This window comes from Ranitomeya imitator, chromosome 2 (genome assembly GCF_032444005.1).
Source record: "Ranitomeya imitator isolate aRanImi1 chromosome 2, aRanImi1.pri, whole genome shotgun sequence".
NCBI classification, from domain to species: Eukaryota; Metazoa; Chordata; class Amphibia; order Anura; family Dendrobatidae; genus Ranitomeya; species Ranitomeya imitator.
The window spans coordinates 540,562,813-540,586,027 of record NC_091283.1 but is presented as its reverse complement, the minus strand read 5'-3'; the positions used below and the strand labels follow the sequence as shown (position 1 = coordinate 540,586,027).

At 41.9% G+C, this 23,215-nt stretch overlaps 1 protein-coding gene across 1 annotated transcript in view; it reads right to left on the bottom strand.

Moving 5' to 3' along the window:
* Positions 1-23,215, bottom strand: part of EZH1 (enhancer of zeste 1 polycomb repressive complex 2 subunit) — a 97,678-nt gene that overhangs the window by 5,773 nt on the left and 68,690 nt on the right. Inside the window, exons 13-21 of the mRNA XM_069751910.1 lie at positions 21,470-21,650; positions 10,901-11,097; positions 10,133-10,224; positions 9,067-9,107; positions 5,108-5,233; positions 2,992-3,170; positions 2,794-2,889; positions 2,633-2,714; positions 1,540-1,620 (exon numbers count right to left, since the gene is read on the bottom strand). Coding sequence (XP_069608011.1) covers positions 1,540-1,620; positions 2,633-2,714; positions 2,794-2,889; positions 2,992-3,170; positions 5,108-5,233; positions 9,067-9,107; positions 10,133-10,224; positions 10,901-11,097; positions 21,470-21,650 — 1,075 coding nt within the window. The remainder of the gene's footprint in view (positions 1-1,539; positions 1,621-2,632; positions 2,715-2,793; positions 2,890-2,991; positions 3,171-5,107; positions 5,234-9,066; positions 9,108-10,132; positions 10,225-10,900; positions 11,098-21,469; positions 21,651-23,215) is intronic.

Here is a 23,215-nt window from a genome sequence, read left to right as displayed (position 1 = left end):
CATGGGCAGCCCAATCTCCGACCTGAACCCCAATGAGAACCTCGGGAATGTAATCAAGAGGATGATGGATAGTCACAAGCCATCAAAGAAAGAAGAACTGCTTAGATTGTTGTGTGAAAGACTGGTGGAAAGCATGCCAAGACGCATGAAAGCTGTGATTAAAAATCATGGTTATTCCACAAAATATTGATTTCTGACCTCTTCCTGAGTTAAACATTAGTATTGTTGTTTCTAAATGATTCTGAACTTGTTTTCTTTGCATTATTTGAGGTCTGAAAGTACTGAGTTTTTTTTTAAATTTTGATCATTTCTCCTTTTCAGAAAAAAATACAAAATGTATTGCTTGGAAATTCGGAGACTTGTTGTAAGAAGTTTATAGAATAAAAGAACAATTTACATTTTACTCAAAAATATACCTATAAAGAGAAAAATCTGACAAACTGAACATTTTGCAGAGCTGTATACAGCAGTGGTTTAGAGCAGAGGTCCCCAACTCCAGTCCTCAAGGCCCACCAACAGGTCATGTTTTCAGGATTTCCTTTGCATTGCACAGGTGATGCAATTATTACCTGGGCAAGATTAAGGCAATCCTGAAAACATGACATGTTGGTGGGCCTTGAGGACTGGAGTTGGGGACCCCTGGTTTAGAGGGCCACGGGCTGGCTTTCACAGGAGGATCATAATGACATGCAGGGGGAACATCCACAGACCCTTGACTGTCATGTCAACTCATTGAAACCCTACGATCATATGACGGGGCGCCGATGGGCGGGATGAATGACACACTTTGGACTGACGTGTGTTAAATCAGTGAACAACAGTGGGATTTAACTGGTTAACAGCCATTGGTGTAGCACTGCTCTACCCGTAGCTGTTAAAGGCACATGATGAATAAATCAGTCATGTCAAGGTAAAGATGTGGGCTCAGCGTGCAAGCCCCAAAAGGCAGGGACACGACCTTTAATGTAAATATATGTCAAAGGTCGTGAAAGGGATAAGGAAGTTTTTTTGTTTTCACTAAACCTGTGTATCTATGCATGTAGTATAATGTAGTATAGTGCAGTGTGTATTAATATACTCACCTACCGCCAACTTCTCCAACATCCACCATCCTTCTGGTCCTCTTCTCAGTGACGTCACCGCCCTTCATACTAGCTGGGTCACTCTATGCGTGAGATTGAAGTCTCTTTTACATTGTCAGCATATAGAGCCTTGTTCTAACGCTCCATGGGCTTACATTGTGAAAGCCAATTCCAGGTCTTGCACTGTGACCCGTAGAGCAACTGTGCTGGATACCGAGAAGCTGGCAATAGGTGAGTATATTACCATACATTACAGTATATATACACAGGTTTATTGAAAAAAAATCTTCATTAAAAACGTCTTTACTAAATATGGCACCTCAGCGATCAAGGCTAACTGATAACAAAAACATACTGTATATTACATATAATGTGAGATGTGATCGATCAAAGCGATAAAACCAGCGCTAATAGATGGAATATGCAAGATGAATGACCCAAGTTCTGCCCGACTCACCTTTAGCATAGCAATTAGGATTCACCGAGTGGTTTGCAAATCGGATTTTATTACCTTTCCTTGTGGCGTCCACAACAAAATCTGTTAAAAAAAAATAAATAAATACAAATTGGAAATCTATATAGGACAATAAACTGTTTTTCTTACATTATTCGCATGTTCTATGGGAACGTCTAAAGGAAATTACAATGAGAACACTGTGCGCAGGGAATTAGAGGCAGTGACCGAAAGTCTATGGACAACTGTGACATGGCAATAATTATTTGTACATATGTTAATGGTTACCTATAAGTAATAAAATTGCGCTAAGCTTCAGTCTGAAATCCATTCAGTTTCAGACCTACTGATATGCCGTATGAAGCCTGCTCCAAGTTTCATATTTTTTTTCTTGTGAGAGTGTCCCTTCCAGTAATACAGGCTGGAACTCTGTGCTTTTAGAAACTACTATATCATTACAACTCGTATCCTGAAAATTCCTGTAAATATCATGTCCTCCTCTTCTTAACAGCTCATTCAGATGAGTATGTGTGCTCCACCAAAACCACACATGGTCCCATTATAGCCAGTGTGCCTGTGCACATTGAGGATTTCCACTTGGACCAATGTTCTGAGTGGAAATATTCGTGGCGTGCACTATACTTGTCTGATTTACAGATCAGACTAGTACATGGAACGAAGGGGCACAGAGGAAAAAGGAAAACTGCTTTAGAATCAGTGGCTGGGCAGGAATTGGAAGAGATACTCTAAACTTAAATATCCAGCGAACAGTTCTTTTTGACCCCTTAATGACTGCGAATATGCATTTTTACTGAGAATAGCAAATTATGACAGGTGAAAATGCAGCAGGTGTCAGCCGTACACAAGAGCTGACTACAAAATCAAACACGTCAGATTTGTAAAATTTGGCTTGGCTAGGAATTTAAGTAATTAGATCTGTATAAATGTATAGAGATCTCTCCGGCTGATAAGTCGTCTAGTCTTTTTCCTATTGTTAAACACAGGGATGGTCAATGATCGATTTAACTGGCAGGAATCTGAAGCCATTCACGAAATGCCTGTCTGATTGCTACCGATACAGTAGCACACAACTTACCATTGTTAAGATTAAACAGGAAACTGGACATGTATTTATCATAGACTTTCCCTCTTCTATCTGCTTCATCCTGGGAAATAAGCTAAATAAACACATTGTTCGTTATTCTTTATAAGGATTACGCCATCTGATGTGCTACAAAGCACAGTCAGGTTACTAACCTCTCCGCAATACTCAGAGATGAACTCATTTTTCTGCACAGACTCTTTGATGAAGGTTCCCCATCCGGCAACATCTGAGGGCGCCAAAAGCAAGTGCTGCAGGAGCAAGGTGTATAAAAACATGAAGATTCCTGCCCCAATCCAGAAATCACAGCTCCCTGCAGCCCAACTGCATTAGACGACTAACAAGGCGCTTACCTTTTTAAGCCCCCGCTGGATGCTGCAGTTTTTGCAGGACACAGTTTTAGAGTCCCAGTGCTCAGCAGCACCGCATGTCAGGCAGAGATCTGGGTCACATTCCCGTACAGCCAGATAACAGGGGCATTGCTTGGTGTTACACTGAGTCTTACACCGGCAACCGGGGAAGCGATTCTGGCCTGCGGGAAAACAAATCAGGTTCTTCAAAATGTAAAAGCCAAGAGAATTAAAGTATTACACTTCTAATTAATTAGCAGAGTACCGAAAGTTTCACTGACGAGCTCCCATTATCTGCATCTTCTTATAGGGACCAAGTCACCAAAAAAATTAAAAATGGTTTAAATCAAGATTTTATATTCAAATGTATGTTTACCGTTGTTGATGCAATTTTTTTCCTTATCACTATCTACAATGTATCCACAATTATTAGGCAATGTGTGTCTTTGATGATCAATTTTTTTATTGAGCAACTACAGAGCTCTCAGTCAGTTCAAAAGATTAATACACCTAAATATTTCAGAAAGTGAAAGTAAGGTTTTGTTTCTATTAGAATATCTATGTGCAGAATTCATTAATTCATAATGTACAAAAAGACATCTGACATAAAGAAAAAATAATATCTATTTATGACTATCATGAGTCATCCTTCTATGGAATCCGTCGGTTGCAAATTGGTGAGTTTTTTAATCTGTCGAAGATCCACTTTTTGGGAAGTTACAGCCCCCCAGACAACTGTTCAGAGGGGTGACCGTTTGCCTCTCCTGTAAATCTCGAACTTCAGAAAGGCCCACAATAAGGTTTAGGGCAGGTGAGAATGGAGCCATGTCATCATTCTTTCATAATTAAGGTCTTTACTGGCAGCCAAGCAGTGGTGACATTGATACATGTGATGGAGCATTGTTCTGCATGTTTTTTCTTTTTTAATTACAGACTTTTTCCTGTACCACTGGTTGAAGAAACAGTTATCTAAAAACTGGCAGTAGGTTTGGGAGTTGATCTTGCGTCCATCTTAAACCCAAAAAGGTCCCACTAGCTCACCTTTAATAATACCAGCCCATAGCCAAACCCCACCTCCACCGTGCTGGTGTCCATTGATGGATCCAGCCAAGGGCCCATCCATCTAGTCCGTCAAGTGTTACTCTAATCTCATTAGTCCATAAAACCTTTGAAAAATGTATCTTCAGATATTTGGCCCAGTTTTATCTCCTCTGACTTGTTCAGTGGAGGTCAAGTTTCAGCCTTCCTTACCTCGACCATGTTATTGAGCACTGAACACCTTGTACTTCCGGGCGCTCTGGGAGGCTGGAGATCTGGAATATGACAGCACTAGCAGATAATGGCTTCCTGGTCGCTTCACATTTGACTCTTCTCAAATCTTTAGTAGTTAACGTGCGTCTTTTTTTCTCAGCACATCTTTTGTGGCCCAGTTGACTATTTGCAACAAAACTTTTGATGGTTCTGTGATCAACCCCCAATATCTTAGCAATTTACAACACTGCTGCATCCCTCATTTTTTGACTTTCAGAGTCAGTAAATCTGTTTTTTGGCCTATTTTGCCTAAAGAAAAAAAGCTGCCTAATAATTCTGCACACCTTGATAAAGGGTGTTGTATCCTTAGGCCACACCCCCATTCCCTTTAAAATGGAACCAGTAAATATTACCAAGACCTTAACCAGCAGAATCATATCAGTTTTCTTAGGTTTTGAAATTATCTTAGTGCTTCTCAATCACTCACCTTAATACAATTCTATCCAGAGTAACAAACACGGATTTACTTATAAAAAGACCCCCACCAGTACTTTACAGTATGTGGATTTCTGAGCCTAAAGAATCACAGAGTATATGACTTTCCAAATTTAAAACTCTGTAGTGTTGTCTTTTCACCCTTATCCCATAAGGATGACGTCTTACACCCAACCTTCACAGTCTATGCACGAACAGTGATGTACAAACCAGCTGCAAGCCTACTGACCCAAACTCAACAGCCTCATATGTCCAAGGTTGTTGAATTCAGGTCAGGAGACCATCAGCCAGTCCGTGCATCACGGTCCCTACTGGGACTATGAATGTGGGAAGACGGCCTCAGCCATGATTCCGATCACATGTAATTACTCACAATCAGGGTTGCACTGACAGAACTTTTCACAGAAGTTCTGCGTCATGATGCAGGGACAAGTGCTGTCACAGGGATGATCTGGGTGGTCGCAGGGCTGATAGTTGTATACTTGGTTTGCCGAATTATCTGTTTCCAAGAAAAAACAAGACTAGTAGTCATTTTATAATTGATGATTTTACTTCTGAAAACAATAAAGAACAGCATTTTCTGTTTGTTCGATATACAGTTAAAGCACCACTCCAGCAGGGTTTTTTTTCAGCGTGGAGTGGCACTTTAAATGTAAGCCCCCTGCCTCTCTGTCATATACTCAACCCTCTAGCACAGACCTGGGCAAGATGTGGCCCGCATCCGGCCCGCCTGATGATTTTAAACGGCCCGCCAGCTAGCTGTCACTTCTGACAGCCGCCCCCGGCACCGCTCGACCAGCCGCCAGACACTTCTGAGGAGGACCGCTGGCGGCTGGAGTGAAGGCCCCGAGCTCATCCACATGCTGTCGGAACTGTATGCGCTTGCAGCGCATACAGTTCCAGGGTCGGGATGTGATTGACACAGCATCAGGAGCCATTGGCTCCCGGCTGTGTCAATCATTCTTGTGACTGGAGGCAGCATTATGCCACCGGTCACAAGAGGCTGAGCTCCGCATCGGCCTTGTACGTCACGTGCGTACGTCACTCCAGCGCCGCGCGGGATGTGCTGCGGTGAAGCTAGTTGCTGGCTGGCGGTCTCCTTCGGGTGAGTATCCATGCGGTCGAGGGGAGAGGGGGTCCCTGTGCTGCTGGGGAGTGTGAGGGGGGCAACTACATGGGGCTGCCGTGGCTATGAATACTGGGGGGGGCAGGGCAGGCGGGATTGCTATCAGTGGGGATCACCTACAAGGGATGGCTACACTAAGGGATACTACATATTGGGGGCTACATGGAGAATACTACCTAAAGTGGGGGATATCACATACAGGGGAGGGGGGGCAGGGGGGATTGCTACCAATGGAGATTACTTACAAGGGATGGCTACATTAAGGGATATTACATATTGGGTGCTACATGGGGAATACTACCTAAAATGGTGATGTCACATACTGGGGAGGGGGACGGGGGGGATTGCTAGAGGCACAGAGGGGTCTGATCCCTATATGCAGGGACATAGGGGTTCTATTTTCTATATGATGTAAGTATGTCTTCCATATTTTCTTTGTATTGTAAATCTTTGCATTGTTTAACATACTGTTTGTTTATGAAAAGATAGCATATGACATATGTATACTATTGGGTAAAAATGAGTTAATTATATTAGTCCGGCCCTCTAAAACCATCCCAATTTCTCATGCGGCCCCATGGCAAAATTAATTGCCCACCCCTGCTCTAGCATCTTCCTCATTTTTCGGCACCGCTCTGGTACCGCGGCGCCATCTTGTGAGAGCAGCTTCAGGATGGGCGGAAGTCAGAAGCTATGTCACATGCTCTCAATGAACCTCAGAGCCAGAACGGGGCTCAAATAGACTGGTATAGAAAAGTGACCTGATGCCATGATTGGATCAATACGCTAATATTTTTAGTAGCTGCATCTAAGTGTTGACCTTGGACAGCAATTCACTTCAGTGCAGAGATCACGGTACTAGGGCTGCGCTTGTGGAAATGAAGAACCCTCGATGGTATAAAATGAATGTTTTTATTGACCAACACGTTTTGGAGCTGGACTGGTGCCCAGGTACCATGATCTCTGCACCGAAGTGAATTGCTATCTGGAAGTTTTATCCTCCAGCGATGGATTCTAATTGGTATTGTGTCCATACACCACTCCAGGTGAGTACTATGATAACTCTCTCTCTCGCAGTACTTTTGTGGTATTGCCTTATTGTGCGCTTCTGACCTTCCCAAACCTCAGCGACCTTGGACAGCAGAGTTAAACCTAATACACACGGGAATAGAAGTGATCCGAATCCTTAATAAGGATCTGTCACTTACAACTATTTTTTTTTACCTCGTGTAAATGATAATGTTCTACTGGATCGGGTCTTTTTTCCTGCCCCTCTCTGTTCCTAAGAAATGGCCTCACTTCCCAATATGCCAATTTAATATTGTTACTGTGAAAGAACAGAATCCATTTTGTTCGTCTGTGGTCTCCATTTTGAATGTATCGTGTCCTATGTAATGGTCATCAGGTAGCACTGATGGGCGGGGAAGCTTCACCTTTCTATTCACGCCCCTAAGGTTACTATTGGTTTATAGGTCAGAGGAGCTTATATTTTGTCTGTGACCTGATTTAAAGGGACACTGTCACCTGAATTTGGAGGGAACAATCTTCAGCCATGGAGGCGGGGTTTTGGGGTTTTTGATTCACCCTTTCCTTACCCGCTGGCTGCATGCTGGCTGCAGTATTGTATTGCAGTTCATTCTCTGTCCTTCATAGTACACGCCTGCGCAAGGCAAGACTGCCTTGCGCAGGCATGTACTACGGAGGACAGAGAATGAACTTCAATCCAATATTGCAGCCAGCATGCAGCCAGCGGGTAAGGAAAGGGTGAATCAAAAACCCCAAAACCCCGCCTCCATGGCTGAAGATTGTTCCCTCCAAATTCAGGTGACAGTGCCCCAGTAAAGTGCCTACATGTGCTGATAAAGCAGAAGTCTTATCAAGTATACCAAACATGGTTGTGTAGCATCGATTACCTCGAGATCTCGAAAACATATTTGAATATTTGGAGTTCAGAAGGCACAGAAGAGAGTGTATTTCGCTCCCATTACTCAATGGGAGTGTTCTGTCCAGAGCAGCGAATTCAGCTACCACAGAAGTGTAGTCACTTTGTGTCTATCACAGTTACCACAGTCTATTTTCTGTCATTTGAATCCTGTCTATTTTCAAATTGTTTAGTAATAGTACCATCTGTTGGCGATTTAACCCTTTAGTGTTTTTTTTATTTTTTAATTAAATCTGACCCGTGTCACTTTGAGTAGTAAAAACTCTGGAACGCCTTAACACATCCCATTGATTTTGAGACTGTTTTTTGGTGACACATCATAATTTATGATAACGGTAAATTTAGGTCAATATGTTTTGCATTTATTTATAAAAATTTCAGAAATTTGAGAATTTGTTTTCAAATTTACAATTTTCAAACTTTGAATGATTATCCCTTTAATTCAGATAGTCATACCACACAAAAACATTAATTACAAGTCCCTCATGTCTGCTTTACATCAGCACCATTTGTAAAATGTTATTTTGTTTTGCTAGAATTTTTCGGAGGTTTTTAAAAAAAAAAAAAAAAAAAATGTAACAGCAACATTTCATTTTTTCAAGGAAAATTACAAAACGTATTTTTTTTAGGGACCTTTTCAGTTTTGAAGTGAATTTGGGGGTCCTACATATTGGAATCCCACAAAAGTGGTACCATTTTGAAAAAAGCGCCCCTGAACATACAGTGCTGTGCAAATTAATTGGGACTGCAAAAAAATAAAATGCTATAATGCACTGTTACATACCAATTCTGAAAATTACTTTTTTCCACTGGCTAGTTGACCAAGATTTATTTATTATATATTAAAACTGGTTTGAATCACAGACTGGTAATCAATTTACGATTTTACTTAAAAAAATGTTTTGTCCCAAGACTAAATTTACATGCAAGGAAAAGGGTGCCATATGTCAGGAACAGAGGTGTACAGGAACAAAGAATAACCATCGTCAGATTCAAGACAGCAGTGGGACATGAATAAATAAATAATTAAAAAAAAACACTATGAAACTGAACCCATATGGATATATAGTAAAGACTATCTCTATGGCTGCTTTTCTTATGCATCTGTATACAACGGAGTCAGATTGCCGCTTTGTGCGTGAGCCTTTATACTGATTACTGAGCAACATGTCCGACTGTCGAAGGGAATTAGTTTAGTCATCGCTATTCTTCTGAAATGAATACAGTGTTTTACATAGAAGCAAATCTGAAGCTTACAACTTACCCTTTTTAAGCTGAATCTTCCTGCAATGTGCGGCCCACAGTCTACAATAAGATAATATGGAGAAGATAAAAAAAAAATCATTGAAGCTCAACTTACACAAGCCACGTAAATAAAGACATGAATCAATACATTTTCTACAATACATGCGTATGGAGATTTTAAAAGCCTAAATCATGATCTATACTGTGAGTTACAGCAGATCTGCAGTGTGGAACGTACAACGAAAATCCGCAGCAATTCCACTTTACGTGAAAATCCTTTACACGCACTGCAGCCCTGTGATTTCATTATACTCTTTGTGTAGGTAAAACCTATTTATAACATTACAAGTAAAAAAAAAAAAACATACAGCCAATACTCGGGTAAACTAGCTACATACTTGATATATTTTACTTAATGAAGACCTGTGATTTTCTAAAATATAAAATGGAGTTTAACAACTTATAAAAATCCCTGAGCTCCCATGATTCTGCAGCTGTTTTCCATCCTGTGTTTGGTCCCTCCATTGCAGAGATATTCACATTTGTTGATGTTGGAGAGCAGTATGGAAAAGCTCTGCTTGTAGTTCACCGGGCATTTCTGCGGAGTCTTCTCTTTGGGCCCTCGCTTTCACCACTTCTTCCCAGATGCTGTCAAACACAACCCCGCAGCATGAGATACAGAGAAGGCTAGATTAGTTGCCGAGCTGTGATGGGTGAAAATACTTGTGTCCAAAGAAGACTCTGAAGATTCGCCCAGTTGATCTGGAAGAAGAGATTTCACATACTGCGCTCCAAAAGCAACAAATGTTAATATCTTTGCAATCAAGCAACACAGCACAAAAAAAATGGAAAAAAGCAGTAGTGTTAAAATTACCTCTTCAAATGATTACAGCAGTTTTGGAGGTACGACAGGGGTTGCGAAAACAGGGATCAGAGACAAAATCTCAGCTGTTATATCCCTGAAAAATTCAGGTCCCTTTTTTTCCCCTCAAACATTTGGCTTATTCATTTGCTTTTACCAGACTTTCTATGGTTTCTTGCAGCATCCCTACTTTGAGTGACACTTGACCGTTGATCAACCATACCTGTGCTTTCTCTTCTTCTTTTGTGCAGTGCTCATCAGTTCCTTAGTGGGCACTTTTAGAATAAGTGAATCTTTGACAGCAAACTGAAAAACCTTTACAAAAAGTTAGTGATAACAGTTGATGCCCTTTGGTTTAATGCTGTCTAAACAAGATAACTATGCAATGTCAGAAAAAATGGTCTAATATAATCAATTGGCCCAAATCTGATGAAGAAAAAAAACCTATGTTCACAACTGGCAGGGGAACTCAAACATATCCTCCTGCCCCGGGTCAGAAACCGGCGAAGCCCCGCAGCACAGTTCATGCGCTGGTGGGGGAATTCATAAGTCGACTTATCGATTTGGACAGGACATCCCCTTTAAAGAGGTTTTCCTCAGGGTCATCAATGTCTTGATGAGTTATGGTCCGACAACCGGAACCCCCATCAATCAGCTGTTCTTTGTATCGGAAGCCGCCGGTTGGAACTGGTCAATTACGGAGCTGCTCAACCTTCTGATAGTGATCGTGGCAGTGTACTGCACATCCGCCTCCTATTGATCTGATCGGTGGGGGTACCGGATGGTGGACCCAACTGATCAGACATTGATTACCTCTCTCAAGGGTAGGTCATCAATGATAAAAGTAGTGGACAACCTCTTTAAACTCTTACACTACATTTACTGCATGTTAATCCCAGACAAGGATACTTGGTAGACAGATGCCCATATATTCTACTATGAGGGCATGATGTGCAAATAGGCCTCTTTAGACACTTTCACTATTTTGTACCTGCTTGCATGACTTGGTGCCCATGAGTCGGGCAATGGAACAGAAGTTGTTGAAGTAGGTTCCATGGAAGACTCTGAAGAGAGATTCCTCGGCTCCGGTCCATTCCACCGGTTCGCTGGTTTCTGAACCCTCAGGCAAGTCTCCACTCATGCTTCCCTGCCTCTGCCTTGTGGGGGTTTGGCAGCGAGAATTTCCTTCTGTAATAAAACAATTAATGCATTATGCACAGATCATGTCACTAATTGTGCACCAGAAAATATATACTATACACTTCACGTACCCATTAATAACAAAAACAAGACTACGATACAGACTACTGTGAATGTACAGCATATTCCTATCTAGAATATATATATTTCCCAATTTTACAAAGCCTCTCAACTCAGTACTTATGCTCAATTGACACACTTTGAAATGTGTCCTCACTTTAGACTCTAAAGTTTAGAGAGCTATAGAGGCGTCCTGATCTTTTACATACGTGGCAAGTCCAAAGGATTTGCCATAAATATATAACAAATGGGGGTCCCATATCTATCTCAAGACCAAGGCACAAATGCATGCTGAGGTCAGTGGAGCGGTAGTCAAAACATACATACACTTCTATGGAAATCCTGACCAAGCAAGTCCTATTAGTGGGATCTGCAACTACTTATAAATTATAAACTAGTTTGGACGATAACACGATATCAGTCTGTGCTGCTGTAATAAAGAATCCTTGGGACCAAGAGAAGTTAAACAGTTTTTAATTTCACAACGCGTTTCAGGGGCAAAGGGTTTAACCCCTTAGTGACCGAGCCAATTTTTACAATTCTGACCACTGTCACTTTATGAGGTTATAACTCTGGAACGCTTCAACAGATCCTGCTGATTCTGAGATTGTTTTTTCGTGACATATTGTACTTCATGTTAGTGGTAACATTTATTCGATATTACTTGCGTTTATTTATTAAAAAAAAGGAAAATTTGACAAAAATTTTGAAACTTTTGCAATTTTCAAAATTTGAATTTTTATTCCCTTACATCAGAGAGATATGTCACACAAAATGGTCAATAAATAACATTTCCCATATGTCTACTTTACATCAGCACAATTTTGGAAAAAAATTTTTATTTTTTTTATTAGGGAGTTATAAGGGTTAAAATTTGACCAGCAATTTCTTATTTTTACAGCAAAATTTACAAAACCATTTTTTTTTTAGGGACCACCTCACATTTGAAGTCAGTTTGAGGGGTCTATGTGGCAGAAAATGCCCAAAAGTGACATTATTCTAAAAACTGCACCCCTCAAGGTGCACAAAACCACATTCAAGAAGTTTATTAAGCCTTCAGTTGCTGCACAGGAACTGAAGCAATGTGGAAGGAAAAAATGAACATTTTACTTTTTTTCACAAACATTTTACTTCAGAACCAATTTTTTTTATTTTCACAAGTGTAAAAAAAGAAAATGAACCACATAATTTGTTGTGCAATTTGTCCGGAGAATGCAGATACCCCATATGTGGGGGAAGGGGGGGGGACCACTGTTTGGGTGCACAGTAGAGCTCTGAAGGGTAGGAGCGCCATTTGGCTTTTTCAACATAGAATTCTTTGGAATTGAGATCGGACACCATGTCGCGTTTGGAGTGCCCCTGATGTGCCTAAACAGTGGAAACCCCCCACAAGTGACCCCATTTTGGAAACTAGACCCCCTAAGGAACTTATCTAGGCATGTGGTCAACACTTTGAACCCCCAAGTGCTTCACATAAGTTTATAACGTAGAGCCAAAAAAATTAAAAATAATTTTTTTTTCACAAAAATGATCTTTTCACCCCCAATTTTTTATTTTCCCAAGGGTAGCAAGAGAAATTGGTTCCCAAAAGTTGTTTTGCAATTTGTCATGAGTATGTCGATACCCCGTATGTGGGGGTAAACCTCTGTTTGGGCGCACTGCGGAGCTTGGAAGGGAAGGAGTGCCGTTTGACTTTTTAATCTCTTAATTGTGAGAGCGGACGCCATTTTGGGTTTGTAGATGTGCCTAACAGCAGAAACCCCCCACAACTGACCCCGTTTTGGAAACTACACCCCTCAAAGATTTTAATCGGGTATATTGAGCAATTTGAACCCACATGTACGACACAGAGTTTGATAACATTAGGTCGTCATATTGAAAAAATTCATTTTTTTCCACGAGAATCTTGTTTTAGACCTAAATGTCTCACTTTTTCAGAAAGAACATCAAAAAATGGACCCCACAATTCGTTACCCACTTTATTATGAGCGCAGCGATATCCCATATGTAGTCAAAAAGTTCTGTTTGGACAAATGGCAGGGCTTGGACAGAAAGGGGCACAATGTGACAAATTTGGCTTAATTTGAAATTGAAGATCCAGGACTCATTCAAAGCTTCTAGAGACATTGAGCAAAAAAGAAAATCCTTCCAGGAATTATTACTCACAGAGGGAGGCATGCTCCTAAAACACATTGGCTGACTATAAAATTGGTCTTGCTAACAAAACAGTTGTCCCGCATTTGCGTATATTGTAGCAGGAAGAATAAACTGTACTGGAATGAAGGGCAAAATGTGTAGGAAAATGCAGCCAACTATGTGGCAAAGCGGAGTTTGTTCCAAAGATGAAAGAACACCATCAGGGCTAGAATGGCAGACACTTTCAGAGACTGGTCGTACAACGTCCTTTTAGCTCCATCAATCCCTATATGAGAGATGAATGTGCCAATAGACGTGGTACACCATAGCAAGGAATAACTAAAGAAAAAAGGAATGTAGTCAGCTTACCGGTCTTAGACGAAATCCCCAGACCTGCCAACGCCCAGCACGGTTCGGGGTGAGCACCCACAGCAAATGAAGACAAAAAGAGAAATGATCCAGCTGGAGGTGGAGGCAGTTTAGACTTTGTGAGACTTTATTAGACAACTAAAGCGATAAATAGTTCTTCATGATCATGAGTAAGACTTCATAGTTGAAACGCGTTGATCCTCCTCACTGGTGTGCCAGGTGTTTGCTATGTAAAGATTTTTCTTGTTGAAGAACTATTTATCGCTTTAGTTGTCTAATAAAGTCTCACAAAGTCTGAACTGCCTCCACCTCCAGCTGGATCATTTCTCTTTTTGTCTACACCATAGCAAGCTCCCAATCGCCAAGGTCAGAACCGCTATATGCACAAAACAACCAGTTCTCTATAGAAAGTATTGTCTGGTACCAGAGGTTCGGCAAGAACCATAAAGTAAAGCCCATAGTGTATAAGTACGGAACTTCCTAATTTTTTTTAGAAATCCTACAATAAAATGATCATGCCCGTATCATCAACATAAATATAAGTAATATAAATGGAAGCCAAAGTTTTGTGTAGCAAGACAGTCATAAAACAGTCAAAGTTAGATAAATGGTCAAAAATGTTTGTGAGTAATCAAGTCCTAGAATTCATTTTCAGATGATCTCACTTTTCAAGATCATTTCTGGGGTCCACATTCTAACGCTTATTGACATAGGTACGTGGACGAGAATTTGTTGGAATAGTAGTTTGGTATGGGATTGATCAAGTCCTAGAATTTTCAGATGACCTGACTTTGCAAGAACATTTGTGGGGTCCACACTCTAGAGCGTACAGACGTGGGTGAGAATTTGTTGGGATAGTAGTTTGGTATGGGATTGATCAAGTTCTGGAATTAATTGTGAAATGGGGTAAAAGGGATCTACTAATTAAAATATTATTTATCAATTGTTCCAAATTGTACTACTGGGGCCACTAAGCAGAAAATAAAAATTATTGAAAAACAAACAAACTAATAATTGTAGGTGGTGTGGTAGGTCTCAAAACAGGGGGAGATACAAAGGCCTGGTTGGGATGGGCATGTGGGGCAATAGAATCGGGAATCACTCGGTCTGCCATGCTTTCTGCAAACTCGGCACCTTTTTTGAGGATATCTTTGGGTGGGAGTGACAGGGACAGGGTGAGGAAAATGGCGTTCTGAAAGTCTCCAGGAATCCTCAGAGTCGAAGGCTTCCCCCGATGCCATGGACTCAAATATGAGGCTCTCTACTACTTTTTCCTGAAAGTGCAGGAACGTAAGTGGTCCTTGGGATTTTTTATATAGGACAAAACTGTTATATGTGGCAGTTTGAATGAGATAGATTCCCACCTTTTTATACCACGCCCTGGTCTTCCTCTTGACCAGGTATGGTTGCAGAACCTGGTCTGACAGGTCTACGCCACCCATATGTCTGTTATAGTCTGTGACGCAGACAGGTTTTTCTTTGTCCCCGGTGGCACCCCTCTCTCTCTGACCGTCACAGTGGTGTCCGTATGCAGTGTGGAAAGCATGTAGACGTCCTTCCTGTCTTTCCACTTCACTGCAAGAAGTTGGTCGCTTGCAAGTAAGAATGACGCTCCCCTCTCCAAACGTCTGGACACCAACTGTGACGGAAACCCCACTCTGTTTTACCTCACTGTCCCACAGGCCCCTGTATTTGCAGCATGGAGGGATTTGTATAGGGGGATGCTCGTGTAATAGTTGTCGGTATACACGTGGTACCCTTGATTGAGAAAGGGCGTCATTAGCTCCCAGACAATTTTGCCTGGGATACCAATTGTCTGGGGGCAGTTTGGGGGGTTTATTTGGCGGTCCCTACCTTCATAAATTAGGAAGGTTGACGTGTACCCTGATGAGCTCTCGCAAGCTTTGTATAATTTTACGCCGTATTTGGCTCTCTTGGAGGGAATAAATTGGCGGAATGACAGACGGCCCTTGTAGCTCATCAAGGACTCGTCGACTGCCACATTTTGTTCTGGGGTATAGGAATTTAGAAAGGAAGTTTTTAGGAGGGAAATTAGGGGGTCTTAATTTATTTAGCGGATCGTAGTTGGGGTCAGTTCTTGGGAGAGCTTGGGAATTGTCACTGAAGTGGAGGAATCTCATCAGGGCTTCGTAACGGGCTCGGGACATGATGGCTGCAAATACAGGGGTGCAGTGGACAGCTTTTGTTGCCCAGTAAGAGCGGAGAGTGTTTTTTTTTATTATACCGATATTCAGGGTGAAGCCTAAGAATTTTTTTTATTTCGGGGACATTTGTGGGGATCCAGGAACGGGAATGAAAGGCAGTGGGTTTTTGGGAAATATATTGCCCCGGGCATATATGTTTGTTTGGTGGACAATTAATTGCAGGACTTCGGGGCTAATGAAAATTTCAAAAAAATCAATGGGGGTAAAATTGGCGACATCTACTTTTATTCCAGGGACTGCAGAAAAAGGGGGAACTTGAGGGGAAAATGAGGTGTCATTATACCACAGCGATGGGGGGACTGCGGTACTTGGTCCTGCCTCTGAAGCTTCAGCAGTGACGACCGACTCCGCTACCACCGGGCTGGGGGATCCCATGGAGGAAGAGTCGTCATCACTGTCTGAAAGCTGCTCAGCTTCAGAGGCAGAATCTGTTTCACTGCCGGAGCAAAGCAGGCTGTAAGCTTAAAGTTCTGCAGGCCATTTTATTTAATTCCTCCCCTAACCCTAACAAATTTTAAAAAAAAATTATAATTTTTTATTTTTTATTTTTTTATAATCCTCTGCTGATGATGCAGGGATTACAGAGAACGGGGGTGGGTAAATTGGATGCTGGCGGATATAGAAAAGTGTTTTTTGTAACTGACAGGGCAGCACTTGAACTGTAGTTTCTCTCTCTTCTCTCCTAGAACAACTATAAGGAGAGAAGAGAGAGGTATAGCCCAAGTGCTGCCATATTTATTAAATATTAGGGGTTTTGATCACTGTGATAGGAATATCACAGTAATCAAAACCCAGCAGCCAATGAGACAATTCTCACAGGTTGATGGGTCTCTGCTGGCAGATCATGGCAGGCGCACTGCGCATGCACCCGCCATTTTCTTCCAGCAGAGAAGAAGAAGGGGGGCCGGGAGCTGTGGGCTGGAAACCTTGGACCGGGGACAGGGGGACACTGCAAGAGGTATGGTGGGGGGCTCGGGGAACTCTATTTCTCTTCCTTCTGATGTGCGATCACATCAGAGGGGAGAGAAATGCAAAGCAAACTTTTTTTTTTTTACAAACTATATGCAGCGATCGCAACCCCGGGGGTCTGTAAAGACCCCCGGGATTGCGATCGCTCCAGGGGTTGGTAAAAACCGACCCCAATACACTGCAGGGGAAGCTAGGTTTTGGCGGGCGCATCTGCACATGCGCCTGCCATTTTGGAGCACTAGGAAGAAGGAGGAGGGTCGGGGACGGGGGGGGGCACCTTTTTCGGTACATAAGGTACGCAAGAAAACGAAAGTACAGATTTTTTTTTTTTTTTGCGATCACCGGTAAACGGTTAATTACCAGCGATCGCAAAAGCGGGGTCGGTGAAAACCGACCCGAATCATGTTCTCTGGGGTCTCGGCTACCCCCAGCAGCCGAGACCCCAGAGAAAATCGGACTGTGGGGGGCGCTATTTACTTTTTCCACAGCGCCGTTATTTAACGGCGCTGTGGTTTAAGTACCCTTAATGACCGCCGTTGAAAGGCGTATCGGCGGTCGTGAAGGGGTTAAAAAAGCTCGAGGTGTCACAAACTGAAGAAAACAAAAAAACAAAAAACAAAAGTGGTCAACTATCCTGGAGGAGATCATCCCCCAGCCATGAGGCAGCAGCAGATATCATCAGTTATTCATAGGAGTTGTGCCTACACCCAACCTGCTCAGGTGAGCACCTTGCTTTTTTTTTTTCCTTTGAAGCTAAAAAGTTATCACCCGGTGGTCTTGTGGGCTTTTTGTTCCCCCTACAGCTTTTATACTAATAAATTATGGAATACTTTTTGGAAGTACAAGGGGGGTTGTCCAATAAAAAAGGATTTGGAGAATAGGTACCCTAAAGTCCTGTGTTAGTGAGTATGTGTGACCAGCACTCCTATAAAGACAGTTAATGGGATAGTTGGCACACATGCTCACTACCCTTTCATTCACATAGGGAATTTTGGGTAGGTGGGGTCCTCAGGGATCATACTTTTGTCACTTATCCGATGGATAATTTATATATGTATATTATATTCATATGAAGCTGATAAAGCTGCTCCATAAGCTATATGTGTGTGTGTGTGTGTGTGTGTGTGTGTGTGTGTGTGTGTGTGTGTGTGTGTGTATGTGTGTGTGTATGTGTATGTGTATATATATATATATATATATATATATATATATATATATATATATATGTATGCGTGTATTTATATATATATATATATATATATATATATACACACATACATATATATATATGATATATATATATATATATATATATATATATATTTATACACACACATACACACACACACATATAGCTTATGGAGCAGCTTTATCAGCTTCATATGAATAATTCTAATACAGTGGCATGTAAAAGTTTGGGTACCCATGGTAAAAATTACTGTTATTGTGAACAGTTAAGCAAATTGAGGATGCAGCGATCTTTAAAGGCCTAAAGTTAAAGATGTCACATTTACTTGGTATTTTAAGTTAAATTCTTTAAATTCTTGTTTGAGGGATTTTCATCCATTCTTCCTTGGAAAATTACTCCAGTTCTGTGAGATTCCTGGATCGTCTTGCATGCATTGCCATTTTGAGGTCTAGCCAAAGATTTTCAATGATGTTCAGATCAGGGGACTGTGAGGGCCATTATAAAACCTTCAGCTTGTGCCTTTTGAGGTAGTCTCTTGTGCATTTTGACATGTGTTTAGGATCATTTTTCCATTTGTAGAATCTTTTCAACTTCAGGTTTTTTACAGATGGTGTTATGTTTAATATCTCCAAAAACTAACGCTAATAACCACCAACCGCAGTGTCGGGGAGTATAATTATATAATCATGATATATGAAGACAGAAGCATAATTACCTAATAGAAGCCGCCAGCCAGGGACCCACCACACCCGACACGCGTTTCGCTAAGGAAAGCTTCGTCCAGGGGTAACGCGCGTCGTGTGTGGTGGGTCCCTGGCTGGCGGCTTCTATTAGGTAATTATGCTCCTGTCTTCATATATCGTAGTTATATAATTATACTCCCCGGCACTGCGGTTGGCAGTGATCTTGCACCCTTTGTTTATTTATTTTTACTTTTGTGATTTTGCACATTCATGGTTATATACTAATTGATGTTATATTATATATATATGTACGTTACTTGTATACGGTGCACAATCGCTACCAGCTGTTGTATCGGTGAAATTGTGAGATATATACTTGATCTTTCAATATGTTCCACATCTGTTAAATGATACTGCGTGTTATACATATATAAGATATCTTGGAGGTAATTTTATGTCCATCTAGCCACGTTTTCAGCCACACCTGCCGGTTGTTCCTGCACTTTGCTTTCCCCTATTTTTATATGTTTTTATCTTGGATATTCTTTTGTTATAAATAAAGTTTATATGATTTTATTTGGTTTTGCTTAGCGTTATTTTTTGGAGATATTGGTTACTTATCGCTTGGCTTGGTATATACTGTTGTGAGGTATTATAGGTGTTAATGGTGTTATGTTTGCATCAACAATTTGTTGAAATTTCATTGAATCCACGCTTCCCTTTACCTGTGAAACATTCCCTATGCCATTGGATACAACACAACCCCAAAGGATGACTGATCCACCCCTATGCTTAATAGTTGGGGTGAGATGTTCTTAGTCTGAAATTTTGTGCCCTTTTTTATCCACAAATGCATTTGATCATTATGGCCAAAGAGTTATATTTTAACCTCATTGGTCCACAAGACTTGTTTCAAAAATGTATCAGGCTTGTTTAGATGTTCTTTTGCATACTTCTGATGCTGAATTTTAGGCTGAGGATGCAGGAGAGGTTTTCTTCTGATGACTCTTCCATGAAGTCCATATTTGTGCAGGTGGCTTGGAACAGTAGAACAATGTACCACAACTCCAGACTCTGCTAATTTTTTCTAAAGATCTTTAGCAGTGAAGCGGGGTTTCAATTTGCCTTTCTAGCAATCCTACGAGCAGCTCTAACTGAAATGTTGCTAGGTCTTCAAGACATAATCCTGACCTCCACTCTTTGTGTTAATGGACATTTCTTAATTACATTTTGAACTGAGGAAATGGCAACTTGAAAACTCTTTGCTTATAGCCTTCTCCTGCTCTGTGGGCCTTTTCAGAGTGATAGGCAGCTACTTAGAAGATCCAATGACTGCTGTTTTTCTCAAGGTTAGAGGAAGCTGGGTTTTTATAAAGCTGGGAAATGTGCATCACCTGGGATTTCCAAAGGATGTTTGTGAACAGGCCATAACCCTAACAGGATAATTAAGGTCTCAGACCTTGGTCGAAGTTATCGGAAGACACAAATCTCCAAAAGGTGCCAAAAGTTTTGCATCAGCCCATTTTCCTTTTAGTAATTTTTAACTGACAGCTGATACATGCTTCCCAATCCATGTCCAGCATTTACCAGACACTTGCTGTATGAAATCAGCTGTGGGGTTTCAGAGAGTAAACATACCTAAAAAGCCACTGGAGGGCAACCCGTACAGGAGGCTAGTCAGCGGTGGCTTCTCCACGCCCACTTCCCCTTTGAGTGACAGGTCTCTCCCTGCCTGCTTTTATAGGGAGAGACCTGTCACTCCAGGGCAGCGAGTGGGGAGAAACTGCCAGGGATCCACCTAGTGTGAAGGAATATCAAATTTTAATGATGGCAATCCCTCACCACCTTATACCATCCAGAGAAAACAGCTGCCAAGTGGACTTAGCTGGATGCACTTGGAACTTTTTTCTTACCCTGCATGGTAAAAAGGTTGTTAGGGTTAGCCATCACTGTACTTTGGTATTCCTTCACAGCTTGGTGTTGAAGACTTTTGAAGTTTGTTAAATGGACCCTAAGAAGTTGTAGCATGGAAATGTTCATTGACATTATGGGAGAATTTTCTTGGCTACGTTCACATTTGCGTTGCGTCGGGCGCAACCGCGGCGACACATGCGTCATGCGCCCCTATATTTAACATGGGGGGCGCATGGACATGCGTTGTGCTGCGTTTTGCGACGCATGCGGTTTTTTTTGCTGCAAGCGTAGGGCGCAGAGGACGCAGCAAGTTGCATTTTTTTTGCGTCCAAAATTCGGCAAAAAAGGACGCATGTGTCGCAAAACGCTGCGTTTTAGCGTGCGTTTTGTTGCTTTTTTGTTTGCGTTTTGCGTTGCGTCTCCGACGCAACATCGCACAACGCAAATGTGAACGTAGCCGAATGCCTTCACATATTGTGAATGATGTGTCCTGTATATAAGTGTTATATAATCCTGTCTGTAATGATAATGACATGGCTGATGAAAAAAAGTGATCTCTGCAGAACAGGAAACATCAGCCTATCATGAGACTTTGTGGCTAGTTGGTAGAAAGCATAATTTTAAGATACATTCATTACTAAAAACTGAATTCAAAATGTGATAAAAAACGCCATTACCCCCGTCCCTTTTAATACAAGTTTGGCTTTAAAACTTGATTTTACCCATGGGTCATTATCTTCACTTTGATGAGGCACCCATCTAATGAAACTGTATGCAATTAAGAGCAAAAAAAAACAAAACAAAAAACATCTCACCAGAAGAGCTGGAAGCGCATTCATTCCCTGTGTCCCGATCACTGTCCCCTTCTTTGGCCTCAGTCACTGTTGAGGTGGAAGCACTGGAACTGGAAGCAGCAAGAGTTGGGGTTTTCCTTCTCCGCTTTCCTAAGCACTTGAATTTTGGGTTGTTCATCATGGCATACTCTTTAGCTCCATCCTGAAGAATTGAGAGTTGAAGACTAAAAGAAGCATCTTATGAGTGACTGATAACCTAGTACTATGGCATCGAGATAAAAAAATCAACTGTAAGGCTGGTAGTCACAAGGATGGCTCTCAAGAGAAAATAACTGAAGATTGACAACATAAGGTGCACAGAAATCTATATAATGAACTTTTAAAGTGGTTGTTTTTGTTTTACTTTGTTGCATTTGTGACACCCCAGGGTCCTGGTTGTCACAGTGGCATTGCTTTCCTCACTGGGAGAGTGATGTCACGCTTGGAAGTGATGGAGGATTCCTTTTAACAGGTAATTAGCACATACAACACCATTCTGACTTCAGGCCAGAATGGGGAGCTCTACACCCAAAATCAGGGGAGCTGCTCTCTCTTTGGTCGGGAGGAGGAGTTAGTTGCTGGGCAGTTGGGAAGATTTAGTCAGTTGGTGCCAGACAGCAGACTTGAGCAGGCGGAGGCAGAAAGACGGGTGAGGGGCCATGTAGCCTGAAATGCTGCAGCTCCTAGATAGCGAGAGACAGAAGGAAGAACAGCTTGTAGCGAACGTGCTGGAGAGCGAAGCACAGGAGTGTGACAACATGGGAGAATAGCTGGGACTGGACTACATCCCTGATTGAGAGCAGACACCGGTAGCCAGAAGACCAAGGCTTTTGTGGGACTCTAAGACACATAGCAGAAACCGGCAGGACAGCTGGATTATACATCACCTGTTCGCCCTAACACCCAAGAGACACAGTGACACATAGAGCCCGGGTTGTGATAGAGACCCTGTAAAAAGGCTCTAGTCACCTGTCATACGGGTTTGTGTTATAACCTACATGGAGGACAGAGAGAACTGTGAGGACCTTGGACAGCTATAGGCAGCAAGGAACCACACCACAGCGCTAGTAGGAAGGCTTCTAATCCCACCTAGTAAGGGGAACTTGCTTCCAAGCTGGCCGGACCACCACCAGCACCTGTGATCTGGGACCCTGGACTGTGGCTGACTGAATTGCTTCAGTAAAGAGGTAAAGAGACTGCAACCCTGTCCTCATTCTTTCCGCACCACTCACAATCACCTACAACATCGGGAACCCAACTTCACCTGTGGGAAGCCATACCATCCCTGCTGCCATAACATCACCCCAGAGGACCCATTTAAGCAGCGTTGGTCCCTACTGACTGAATACCACAGGTGGTGTCACGAACTTACTTTATTTCAACAACCCCTTTAAAGACTGTCCCTTTAACATGGGTGCCCAAGGCCACGGACCGGGTCGCCGCCACCATGACACATCCCTTTAAGTAACGGACCGGGTAACGAGTACCCCACGGCCATGGCGGGCAACTCACATTTCCTGCTTCTTTTTTTTTTTAAACAAAAAATTCCAGACAAAGACAATACTAACTTGTTAATTGCTCGACTACTAGCATCAATTTACTCTGCTGCAAAGATCATGTGCATAGTAAAAAGCTGCAGCAAAGGTCAGGAGACACCAAAGCTGCAAGGAATTAACTCGTCAATACTGTTTTTTTGCTTTTAGTGCCAACATTATCTGTTCATTTTCA